At 42.2% G+C, this 13156-nt stretch overlaps 1 protein-coding gene across 4 annotated transcripts in view; it reads left to right on the forward strand.

The window, feature by feature from the left end:
- The first annotated feature begins 754 nt into the window (after positions 1 to 754).
- Positions 755 to 13156, forward strand: part of ankdd1a (ankyrin repeat and death domain containing 1A) — a 293056-nt gene continuing 280654 nt past the window's right edge. Inside the window, exons 1-2 of one of the 4 annotated variants that reach the window (XM_087981356.1) lie at positions 755 to 926; positions 10986 to 11089. In XM_087981356.1, the coding sequence (XP_087837482.1) occupies positions 782 to 926; positions 10986 to 11089 (249 nt within the window). In that variant the 5' untranslated portion in view covers positions 755 to 781. The remainder of the gene's footprint in view (positions 927 to 10985; positions 11090 to 13156) is intronic. The other 3 variants (XM_043677683.2, XM_043677679.2, XM_043677678.2) reach the window with 3 other exon arrangements.

Consider the following 13156-nt stretch of genomic DNA (forward strand, 5'->3'; position numbering starts at 1 on the left):
CTATCAAGGAAAGACCGCCAGCATTCTCAAAGATCCATCCCACCCTAACAATGTTTTTCAACTTCTACCACCAGGGAGAAGGTACAGGAGCCTGAACACATGCACCAGCTGGTTTCGTAACAGTTTCTACCCCACAGTTGTTACAATACTGAATCGACTCACAAACTCTTAACATTTGCCTGAACCTGTGTTTTTGCTTTTGCTGCTGTTTACCTTTTATTTACTATCTATACTAGTTAACTATGTCAGCTCCTGTATTGCTTGCAAGACAAAGCTTTTCACAGTGCCTTGTTACAAGTAACAATAAATTCAATTCAAACAGAAGAGAGCTAGTCGGGGAAGTGGAAAGATGGTGGCAGATTCTAAATTAGAGTGGTGCTTGAAAAGCACAGCAGTTCAGGCAGCATCCAAGGAGCAGGAAAATCGACGTTTCGGGCGAAAGCGTCTATTACTGATGAAGGGCTTTCCAGCATCTGCAGCCCTTGTTTTTACCTAAAGATGGTGGCAGTACAGGAAAGGGACATTTAGTGCAGGTGGCTTTGGGGAGATATATAGTGAATGTACAGTGTGGCACATGGGAATGACTAGGTGAGGGGAAGCAGCGGGGTCGGACATGATGGATAATGCGAAAGGGGAGAGAGACGCTAGGCAAGAAGGATCGTAGGGTAATGGGCCAGTGGAAGGACAGAGTGACATGGCGGGAGGGATACAATGGGGGAATGAAATTTACGGAAGAGCGGATGGTTTACCCGGGTCTGCGCCCCCAGTCGCTTTCCTCTTTATGTTCTGTGTGCCGGTGTACCCTCCCCCAGCCCTTTCCCCTTTCGGGCCCGGACTCGGAGTGAGGCTCCGCCTCGCGCTGCACCCGGGAGGCGGTACCGCGGCGGACGCAATGGCGGATGATTTCGTGGCGGAGGGAGAGACGTGTGAGTACCCGGGTCTCGATTGGGGATCGTGTCCCGTCCCCGTCCCCGTCCCCGTCGAGGTGGAACCCTCTGAAACATGTAGTTTAAGTATACGTCGTTTCTATGGTCGCGGACTGCTCAAATATTTAATTAATTGCAAGAAAACGGTTTCGTGTTTCACTTCCAGGGCAGTAATAATCCACCTTTTATATGTTCATGTAATAAAAAGACAAAGTCATAAAGGTCTGTAACGAAAATTATAGGAATGGGGCACACTATGGAAACTAGGGACAGGAGGCTGAATGGTCTCTTTCTGAGCAATACTCTGACAGCACAGTATGACAATTCAAAGTAGCTCTTGAGTTCTGTTCTACCCCAACTATTCTTCAATTACCCTATCTATTTCTGTTGTTATCACCGACAATAAATTGTCCAGTATTGATTTTAAGAAGGGTTTTAAGTAAAGAATGGTAGTAGTAGAAATGCAGAACATTTAATGCGAGGGCATATTTGAATTGACAGTCCAGTAAGATGTCATCATCTATTTCTCCATGTTCCATATCTTCCATGTCATTCTCCACAGTAAACACTGATGATGCAAAATACTTGAAGAAAGTGAGGACTGCAGATGCTGGAGATCAGCATCGGAAGAGTGTGGTGCTGGAAAAGCACAGCTGGTCAGGCATCATCCGAGGAGCAGGGGAATCAAAGTTTCGGGCATAAGCCCTTTTGTATCGGGAATTCCTGATACAAAATACTTGTTTAGTATCTCTCCCATCTCCTAAGGTTCCACGCATGGGCTGCCTAGCTGATCTTTGAGGCACCCTATCATTTCCCTACTTACCTTTTTTGTCCTTAATGTACTGCATTTATGGAATCCCTTTGGATTTTCCTTAATTCTATTTGCCAAAGCTCTCTCATGTCCCCTTTTTGCCCTTCTGATTTCCCTCTTAAGTGTACTTCTACTGCTTTTATATTCTTCTAAAGATTCACTCAGTTTTTTGCTGTCAATACATGATGTATGCTCCCTTTTTCTTGACCAATACCTCAATTTCTGTAGTCATCCAGCATTCCCTACCCCTGTCATACATGCTTTTCAGACTAACAGGAACATATTGTCCATGGACTCTCATTATCTCTTCTTTGAAGGCTTCCCATTTTCCAACAAACCCTTTACCTGCAAACATCCGCCCCCAATCAACTTTTCAAAGTCCTTGCTTAATACTATCAAAATTGGCCGCCTTCCAATTTAGAACTTTAATTTTTAGATGAGGTCTTTCCTTCTCCATTTCTATTTTAAAACTAATAGAATTATGGTTGCTGGCCCCAAAGTGCTCCCCCAATGACACCTCAGTCGCTTCCCTTGCCTTATTTCCCAAAAGTAGATCAAGTATTGCACATTTTCTGCTAGGAATATCCACATATTGAATCAGAAAATTTTCTTGAACACACCTAATAAATTCATCTCTGTCTAAACCCTTAACACTATGGCAGTCCCAATCTATGTTTGGAAAGTTAAAATCGGTGGCATGGTGGCTCAGTGGTTAGCACTGCTGCCTCATAGCACCAGGGTCCCAGGTTGGATTCCAGCCTCGGGCAACTGTCTGTGTGGAGTTTGCACATTCTCCCCGTGTTTGCGTGGGTTTCCACTGGGTGCTCCGGTTTCCTCCCATAGTCCAAAGATGTGCAAGTCAGATGAATTGGCCATGCTAAATTGCCCATGGTGTTAGGTGCCAGAGGGAAATGGGTCTGGGTGGGTTACTCTTCGGAGGGTTGGTGTGGACTTGTTGGGCCGAAGGGTCTGTTTCCCAACTGTAGGGAATCTAATCTAATCTACCATAATCGCCCTAGTATTCTTGCAGATAACTGAGAGCTCCTTACAAATTTTTTTCTCAATTACCCGCTGACTATTGGGGGTTCTATAGTACAATCTCAATAAGGTAATCATCCCTTTCTTATTTCTCAGTTCCAGCCAAATAACTTCCCTGGATGTATTCCCAGGAATATCCTCCCTAAGTAGAGCTGTAATGTTATCCTTTATCAGTCACACCCCTTCCTCTCTTGCCTCCTTTCTATTCCTCCTATAGCATTTGTGTCCTGGAACATAAAGCTGCCAGTCCTGTCCATTTCTGAGCCACCTCTCTGTAATTGTTATAATATCTCAATCCCATGTTCCTAACTATACACTGAGTTCATCAGCCTTCTCTGTTAGGCTGCTTGCATTGAAATAAATGCAGTCTAATTGATCAGCCATACCTCGTTCTCTGCTTTATTTCTGCCTGCCCTGACTGACTTGCTCCTTTTCCCAATTGTATCAGTCTCAGACTGATCTCTTTCCTCACTATCTCCCTGGATCTCATTTCCCCACCTTACTAGTTTAAATCCTCCTGAGCAGCTCTATCAAATTTCCCTGCCAGTGTGTTAAGTCTTCTTCCAAATCAGGTGCAATCCATCCTTCTTATACAGGTCACATCTACCTCAGAAAAAAGATTCCAATGATCCAAAAATGTGAACCCTTCTCCCCTGCACCAGCTCCTCAGGCATGCATTCATCTGCTGTATCCTCCTTTTTCTACCCACACTAGCTCGTAGCACCGGGAGTAATCTAGATATTACTATCGTCGAGGACCTCCTTTTTAAATTCCTGCCTAACTTTCTATATTCTCCCTTCAGAATCTCATTGTTTTCCGTTCCTATGTTGTTAATTCCATTGTGCGCAGTGATCTCCTGCTGGTCCCTCTCCCCTTTGAGAACATACTGCATCCTCTCTGAGATATCCTTGATCGTGGCACCAGGGAAGCGACACACCATTCTGATGTCTCGCTATCGGCCGCAGAAACATCCCCTGAGAGTCCATCACCCCCTACATTTTCCAAAACAGCATACTTGTTTGAAATGGTGATAGCCACAGGAGATTCCTGTACTACCTGCCTACCCCTCCTATCTTTCCTAGAGATAATCTAACTGTATCTGTGGTTTTTCTCCATTGAACTGTAGGAAGAAACTGGAGCACCTGGCTGAAACCCATGCAGATTTGGAGAGAACATGCAACCTCCATGCAGACAGTCACCCAAGGCTGCAATCATACCCATGGCTTGGTCAGAGTGCCAGGGATCTGAGCTGATTCCAGCAAAGAGTGATGGCCTGTGTGAAGCTTGCGCAATCTATTCATGTGCATGATTTTGACCAGGTGCTCTGGTTTCCTCCAGTAATTGTAAGAGGTGTAGGTTAGATAAACTGGCCATGGTAAATTGTCCCTTAGTGTTGAGGGATTTACAGGCTAGGTGGGTTAGCCATGGTAATAATTGAGATGAATTGAGCAGTACCTGAAGAGCAGTAGTCAGTAGGCAGTTATTAATGAATAAAATGCATAATATTAATTAAAAATTAAGGTTTGGTTCTCCTGGAGCCAGTAATGATGTTCTACAGGAATTGAGATCATTGTTTAGTATTTGTCTTAATTATTTTTATGGTTACGTTGTGAAGATTACTTAACCAGGTAATGAATTATGGCTTAGTAGTTTTCCACCGGATAGTTTCAGATGAGGTGCACGACAAATGCAGTTATATGGTGTGAAACTGTGCAGAGATAAGGGCAGGGTTAAATTGTATAGAACATAGAATAGTACAGTACAGCACAGGAACAAGACCTTCAGCCGAACATAACACCAAATGAAACTAATCTCTTCTCCTTGCATATTCATGTGCATATCTAAAAGTTCCCTGTCATATCTGCCTCAACTACCACCCCTGGCAGTGCATTCCAGACTCCTACCACATACTGTGTAAAAAAAAAAAAAATTGCCCCTCACATCTCCTTTGAACTTTCCCTCTCTCACTCTAAATGCATGCCCCCCTAGTATTAGACATTTCAACTCTGGGGGGAAAAAGAATTCTGACCATCAATCTTAGCCATGCATCTCATAATTTTGTAGACTTCTATCAAGTCTCCCCTCAGCCTCTACTGCTGAAGAGAAAACATCCTGGGTTTTTCTAGCCTCTCCTTTTAGCTCATACCCCTAATCCAGGCAACATTATGATAAACCTCTTCTGCATCCTTTTCAAAGCCTTCACATCATTCCTATAATGTGGTGAACAGAATTGAATGCAAATGTGGCCTAATCAAAGTCTTATAAACATGCAATCGTGACTCTTTTACTCAATTCCACCACCTTTAAAGGCAAGCATGCCTTAACCACCCTATCTGCTTGCATGGCCACTTTCAGGGAGCTATGAACTTGAATCACAAGATCCTTCTGTACATCGATGTTGCTCAGAGTCCTGCCATTATCTGTATACCTTTCCTTAACATTTGATTTTCCCAAAGTGCAGCACCTCATACTTGCCTAGTTTAAACTCCATCTGCCATTTCTCCACCCATATCTACCACTGATCTATACCCAGCTGTATCCTTTGACAACCTCCATACTATCCAAAATTCCACCAATCTATGTATCAACTGCAAACTTACTATCCCACTGTTCTATATTTTCATCCAAGTCATTTGGACAGCAGTGGACCTAGATGCATCCCTTCAGATCCCCACTAGTCACAGACCTCCAGCCTGAAAAAGCTCCCTCCATCACTACCCTCTGTCTTCTGTGAGCAAGCCAATTCTGAATCCACTAAGCCAAGTCACAGTGGATCTTATGCATCTTAATCTTCTGGATGAACTTATTATGAGGCACCATGTCGAAAAATCAATGTAAACAACACCTACTGCTCTACCCTCATTAATCACCTTTATCAAGTAGAGAGCATTTGTAGGTAGATTATGGAAATCTGCAGGGCTAATTAGGTTGTAATATTTGGTGATTTCAGTTACCCTATGATAGACTGGAAAAAATGTAGAGTGTGGGGCATAGAAGGGGAGAAGGGCCTGCAATGTGTGCTGGAAAGCTTTCTGGAACAGTACATTTCCAGTTCTTCAGGTTGCTGGATCTGGGTCCGAGGAAATGAAGCAGGCAAGGAATGGAGAAAGTCAGAGTGAGAGAGCATTTGGAAAATAGTGATCATAACAACAATAAGTTCAATATTAAACTGGAAAATGATAAATTGAAGAAGATTCCAGACTGGAAATATGCAGATTTTAGGGATCTGAAATTTGAACCAGAGTTGGTTGATTGGAAATGCATTTTGATGGATATATGGTGGATGCAAAATGGGTGAATTTCAAAAGAGTTGAATCGGGTGCAAACTAGGTGCATATCCATAAGAAATAAAACTGATGTATCCGAAGCTAGAGTGTCCTGGATGACAAACGATGTTGATGAGAAAAATAAGGAAAATAAGGGCCACATGGTGGCTCAGTGGTTAGCACTGCTGCCTCACAGCGCCAGGAACCCGGGTTCGATTCCCACCTTGGGCTACTGTCTGTGTGGTATTTGCACATTCTCCCCATGTCTGTGTGGGTTTCCTCTGGGTGTTCCGGTTTCCTCCCACAATCCAAAGTTATGCAGGTCAGTTGAATTGGCCATGCTACATTGCCCATAGTGTTGGGTGCATTAGTCAGGGGTAAATAGGAGGGAAGGGGAATGGGTTACTGTTTGGAGGGTTGGTGTGGATTTATTGGGCCAAATGGCTTGTTTCCAAACTTGGGGAATCTAACCTAATGTAATACTGGAATAATAATAGCAATATAAATCAGGAAGAGTATCTCAAATGTACGATGCGTGATAAGGCTGGAATAAGGAAGGCTAACAGGAAGCATGAGGAAAGGATGGCAGGCCACGCTAAAACAAATCTTCAAACATGTTAATAGTTAAAGAAGGATATGGTGGGCCCCAAAGGGAACAAGCAGGGCAAGCTGCTCATGAAATATTTTGCTTCCGTGTTTAGCAAATTAGAAGGTAGTGACAATGGCTTAATTCAAAATGTGGGTGTTGTGCAACTGAGCAGTATAGTGATAAGTAAAGAAGAGGCACTAAATACTCCAGGTAAAGAACTCATCAGGCCCGATGGGATGCATCATAGATTGATGAGAGAGCAAATTGCCAAGCCATTGACAAACATTTTCCAGGTCCTTCTCAACACAGAATTAGTCCTGGGGAAGTGGAGCATTTGAAGTATGATTCTGTTGTTTGGGTACCAGGGTGCAGTGTGTTATGTGTGAAGAACACCTGCACAATGTCTTCATAACATAGCACCCTGGAGCTGGGCAAAGCAGAAGAAGAACACCTACACAATATCATCAGAAACAAAGGGTTCCCAAAAAGCATAGTCTGCCATTACCTACATGCAGACCACAACAGGGAGACACAACACGTCTGGACACACTGGCCACACTGCCATACATTAAGGACATATCTGAAATGACCACAAAACTACTCCGACCCCTGGATATCATGCCACACTACGACAGCTACTAACAAGTATAAAGGATCCCATACCCACAACCAATAGAACCAATGTTATATACGAAATACCATGTAAATACTGCCATGTAAATACTACATAGGGCAAACAGGAAGGAAATTAGCCACCAGAGCATATGAACACCAACTGTCCACCCCAAGAGACATGACCAGCTATCACTTATCTCCATATACACAGACAATGAAGGACACCAATTGACTGGGACATTGTGTCCATTCTAGGACAAACCATACAGGGACATATTTGAGAATTCCTGAAAGCCTGGCACTCAAGCCGGAGTTCTATTAAGAACCATGTAGAGTTGGACCTCATATACCAACCACTAAGAAACAACCAGCAACAAAACTGGAAATGACCCTAGCAGACGCAGGTACATAAATAGCAAGCAGAACAGCACACCAATACTTCACGAGAGGCTCACTGATGATATTACCTAGAATGGTGACAAAACATCTGCGAACAAACTTATCAGGTCGGCGAGCAAGTCAAAACCTCATCCACAAGCTGAGCTACAAATCTTCTCGAATACTATGATGCCAGTGTTTAAGAAGGGAGCAAATGATAATCCAGGTAACTACATTAATAGGAAAACTGACAGAGGCCATAATACAAGATAAGGTAAATGAACACTTCAAGAAAAATAAGTTAATACTCAACAGTCAACATGGCTTTGTTAAAGGCAGTTCATGTCTGACAAATTTGATTGAGTTCTTTGACGAGGTGACATAGGCAGTGATAACGCTGAAGATGTTGTATACTTGGACTTTCAGAAAGCATTTGATTCAGTGCCACATGGCAGGTTGGTCAGCAAGTTAGATATGTTTGGAATTATTGGGTCTTTGGCAGCATGGATTAGAAGTTGGCTCATAGATAGGGAACAGAGATTGGGTATAGATAGGCATTTCCCAGATTGAAGATGAGTTGAAAGTGATGTTGGGATCCTTGCTTTTTCTGATTTATATAAACAATGAAAAGATGGATGTTGAGGGCAAAATCTCTAAATTTGTGGATGATACTCAGCTAGAGAGAATAGTGAATTGTGAGGATGGTTTAGGGCCAATTTTGGAATATTGCATGCAGTTCTGGTCTCCTTCCTATCGGAAAGATGTTGTGAAACCTGAAAGGGTTCAAAAAATATTTACAAGGATGTTATCAGTGTTGGAGGATTTGAGCTAAAGGGAGAGGTTGAATAGGCTGGGGCTGTTTTTCTTGGAGTGTCAGAGGCTGAGGGGTGATCTTATAGAGGTTTATAAAAATCATGAGGGGCATAGATAGGATAAATAGACAAAGTTTGTTCCCTGGGGTGTGGGAGTCTAGAACTAGAGGGCATAGGTTTAGGGTGAGAAGGGAGAGATATAGAAGAGACATAAGGGGCAACCTTTTCATGCAGAGGGTGGTAAATGTATGGAATGAGCTGCCAGAGGAAGTGGTGGAGGCTGGTACAACTGCAACATTTAAAAGGCATCTGGATAGGAATATGAATAGGAAGGGTTTAGAGGGATATGGGCCAGGTGCTGACACGTGGGACTGGATTGGGTTGGGATACCTGGTCAGCATGGACGGGTTGGACCGAAGGGTTTGTTTCCATGCTGTACATCTCTGACTCTATGACTTCACAGGGACATTGACAAGTTGGCCAAATGGCAGACAACTGGCAGATGAATTTCAATGCAGAGACATGTGAGGTAATGTACTTTGGTAGAAGAAACTTGTTGAGACAATACAGACTCAAGAATACAGGGGTAGTACAGTTAGGGTTCACGTGCATGATTCACTGAAGGTGGCCAGACAAGTTAAAACGGTTGTTAAGAAGGCTTATAGGATCCTTGGATTTATAATAGGATCCTTGGAAAGTATAAAGGCAAGTTAGTGATGCTATACCTTTCCAAATCATTTGGTTTTTGTGTTCAGTTCTGGGCACCTTTTTAAAGGAAGGATATTAAAGCCCTGGAGAGCGTGAAATGAGATTTACTCAAATGATACCAGGAATGAGGGATTTTAGATACAAGCAAAGATGGCAGAAACAGGGATTATTCTCCTTGGAGCAGTGGAGATTAAGAGGTAACCTTACTGAGATGTTCAAAATTCTCAGCAAGAAAAGAAGGTAAAGGAGAATATTCTGTTTCCACGAGTTGGTATGTCAGTAATTCGGGGTCACAATTTCAAGGTTGTCAGCAAGAGGACTAGGAGTGAGATGAAACTTCTTCACTCAGAGATGTTAGGATTTGGAAGGATTTGGTATGTAATGCTTGGGAGAGTAGTGGATGTGGATTCCCATAGGATGTTTCAAAAGAGTGCTATATATATATATATATATGGATTGGAGTTGGGTAGCTGTTTTGGGAGCTGTCACACACGTGAAGGTTCGAATGGGTTCCTTCTATACAGTAAAATTCTTTTGATTCTATGATTTTAAGCTGAGCAGGGTTTTTCAATAACTAGTGTTTCTAGAGATGGAGGATAGGTGTTGGCCAGTATGTTGTTGGGAGGTGAAAAAGTATGAATATGAGAGTCAGCAGTAGTTTAGACTGGTTCAGGCACAGTTAAGTCAGTGTTACAGAAGTAAAGCGAGACATTGGATAGGACATATGGTTGAAAGCTCAACTTGGACAAATAGGAGAACAAAGTCATGAGAGTGGAAGAAAATGCAGTCAGTTATGGAGTGTCTGGCCATGGTCCAGCTGGATAACTGAATTTTCTCATGGTAGAAAATGGAGGGGTCACGAAAGTTGGAAGTGAAGTAGAGCTGGGCAGAGTCAGCATTAAATATCTGACTCTAGTTTGTGCATGATATTAGTGAGAAACAGCATAAAGAGGACGAAGAGGCAGGAGCCAGGGACTTGAGGTTACAATTTGCATATGATTAAAAGCTATTCGTACTTAAACTAGATAGAATGCCTTTTGTGATTTGGGTCAGGCTTGTTTCAGTGTTGTGACAAGATTAGATTGCAGAGGATCAAATATGGAGTTGTGGGAAAGCTGGTCACAAACTTGAGACATGTCGTATAAATGAGGAGCAGGAGGAGGCCATTCAGCCCTTCAAATCTGATCCACCATTCATTAATATCATAGTTTATCTGATAGTTATCCAAAGATTCAAAGATTTTGCACAAGTATGGATTAGGGTAATGGTGGTGCAGTTTGTCGAGTCAGGAATCGCCAGGGTGAGTGAATAGGGAAGGTACGGTGTTGTGTATATAGAGTCTAGATAAAGTGGTTACATGAAAACATCGAGGTTAGTGAGGGTATCTTGTGAAGGCTGGTAGAGAGGAAGGAATAAATAGTAATGGGTGTAGAGACATATTGAATGAGATATTTGGCTCGCATGAGCTGATACATTGAACTATCGAGGATTTGCAATATAAGAACATGCCATTTAACACAAATGGTCCACATTGCTCTCCACACACTCTCCTCCCATTCCAACTACCTCATCTCCGCTCTCTAAATAAAGACATGCCCCCTTAGTTTCAGATTTGATTGATTAAGAATTACCTTGTCTTTATTCCCTAATTTTAGTTTCTACTGCGAGTGGAAACATTCTGTCTGAGTTAACTCTGATGAACTCAATCATAACTTTAAAGATCTTGATTAGGTCACCTCTAAATGTATCCTTTTCTTAAGAAAGATCCTCTTGGTCATGTTCTGCTGGGCTGTTGTAAGACTCTAGCATGCTAACATTTCACCATGTTTTCTTTTCTTGAAGTACTACGGTCAGAGCAGGATTTCCATGATGCAGCAAAGGGGAATGACGTGATCAGAATGGAACTGCTTTTGAAGAAGGGAGTGAATATCAATGCCAAAAACAGTGTAGGTAAAATATTTATTTTTCTTTAGTTAGTGATGTACATCAGCATCCAGGTTAAAAAGCACTGCAGAAAGACACAATAAACGTTTACATATGCATAGAGTTTGCAAGGCTCTACAATTAAACACTAATATTTAGTGTGGAGGCATGCAGTTAGGTGCATCTCTGCTCCGTTCCACCACTTACTCTGTTCAAATAGCAGGATTTTCCATTCTTTTAATTCACATTTAGTTTTTTCCATGCATTAAAAGCAGGCAGCAGTCTGCAGTCATTAGATCACAATCAGGATGATCAACATCGCAGAACAGGTGTGTTCACGTTGGTGTCCTGGGCCTGTATTTATCCCACATTTAATTCCAGCAGATTATCTGCTCACATTATCACCGTGCTGTTTGTGCAAATTGGCTATTGTGTTTCCTATTGTACTATAGTGAGTATAGTTTCTAGATTTCCAAAGTGCTTTGGGACATAAAAGGAGTGAGATAAATATACAGCTTTTTTTTAACATTGCAACCAATTTCCACATCTAAAATAGGGTTGTAACTGAACCATCAACAAAGACTAGCAGGTAGTCATAGTGTCATACAGCATGGAATTGGCTCATTGAGATTCGCTGAACAATCTACACTAATGCCACATTTCAGCACTTGGCCTACAGCCTTGAATGTTATGACACTTCATACACTCATCATCATGAAGATTTTGAGCTTTCCAGTCTCTGTTACCTTCCCAGGGCAAATGCATTCCAGATTCCCACATCCCTCTAGTGGAAACATTTTTCCCCAAATTTACTATTAATTTCCTGATCTTCATCTAAAGCTGTGTCACTCATTACTGATCTTTCAACTAAGATGAACAGCTGCCGCCTGTCCATGCCCCTCATAACCTTACACATCTCAAATCAGCTCACCCCTCAGCCTTCTCTGCTCTAAAGAAAACAATCCCAGCCTATTCAGCCTCTCTTCATAGCAAAAATGCTCCAATCCAGGCAAGATCCTGATGAACCTTCTCCAGTGCACTTGCATCCATCCTATGGTGTGGTAGCTAGAACTGCACACAGTACTCCAGCTGTGGCTTTACAAAAGTTTTGTACAACTCCAGCAAAACCTCCCTCCTCTAATAATCCATGCTATGGCAGATAAAGACGTTTGCCCTGTATTCCTTCTGAACATCCTATTAATCTATCCAGTCGCCTTCAGGGTTCTGTGGACAAGCACCCTAAGTTCTCTCAGCTCTTCTGAGCTTCCTGATGTCCTGCCATTCATTGAGTATTCCCTCATTTTGTTACTTCTTCCAAAGTAAACACTTTTCAGGATTTCATTTCATCTGTCATTGATCTGACCATCTGAACAAACTACATATCTTCCTGTGACCTAAGACCTTCCTTACTTACAACCGCACAGCCAATCTTTGTGCTATCTACAAACTTACTTATTATCCCCCAAACATTCTCATCTATATCATTTATATATATCACAAACAATTGCAACAAACCCAGCAGTAATTCCTATGGTACTCCACTGGAAGCTAACCTCAGCCTAACCCTCACTATCTGTCTCCTACTATGAAGCCAATTTTGGGTCCATCTTGCACGATGCTCATCAACACTCCTGATCACCTCAAAATTCAATCAGATTTGTAAGGCTTGATCTCCATTTTACAAAGCCATGCTGACTACCTGATCAAACTTTGCCTGTCTAAATGGAGATTAATTCTCTTTTTTAGAATTTTCTCCAATAATTTCAGTACCATTGATATGAGGCTCACTCGTCTGTAATTTCCTATTCTATTTTGACCACCCTTCTTGAAAACTGGAATCACATTAATTATCCTCTAATCCTCTGGCACCTCTCCTGTGGCCAGATAAAAATTAAGACTTTGGGTCATAGCCTGTTAATTCCTTCCTTGCTTCATAGTAGTCTGGAACACAGTACATCCAACTAGTGGAATTGTCCACTTTAAAGCCTATCAAAATCTTCAATACCTTCTCACCTCCCTATGTCAGTCTGCTCAAGAACCTCACAGTCTCTATCCCCAGATTCTGTACCTGCGTACTCCTCCGAAGTCCA

This window comes from Chiloscyllium plagiosum, unplaced genomic scaffold (assembly GCF_037043375.1).
Source record: "Chiloscyllium plagiosum isolate Xiang-an unplaced genomic scaffold, Cpla_swu_hap1 HiC_scaffold_39, whole genome shotgun sequence".
Taxonomy (NCBI): domain Eukaryota; kingdom Metazoa; phylum Chordata; class Chondrichthyes; order Orectolobiformes; family Hemiscylliidae; genus Chiloscyllium; species Chiloscyllium plagiosum.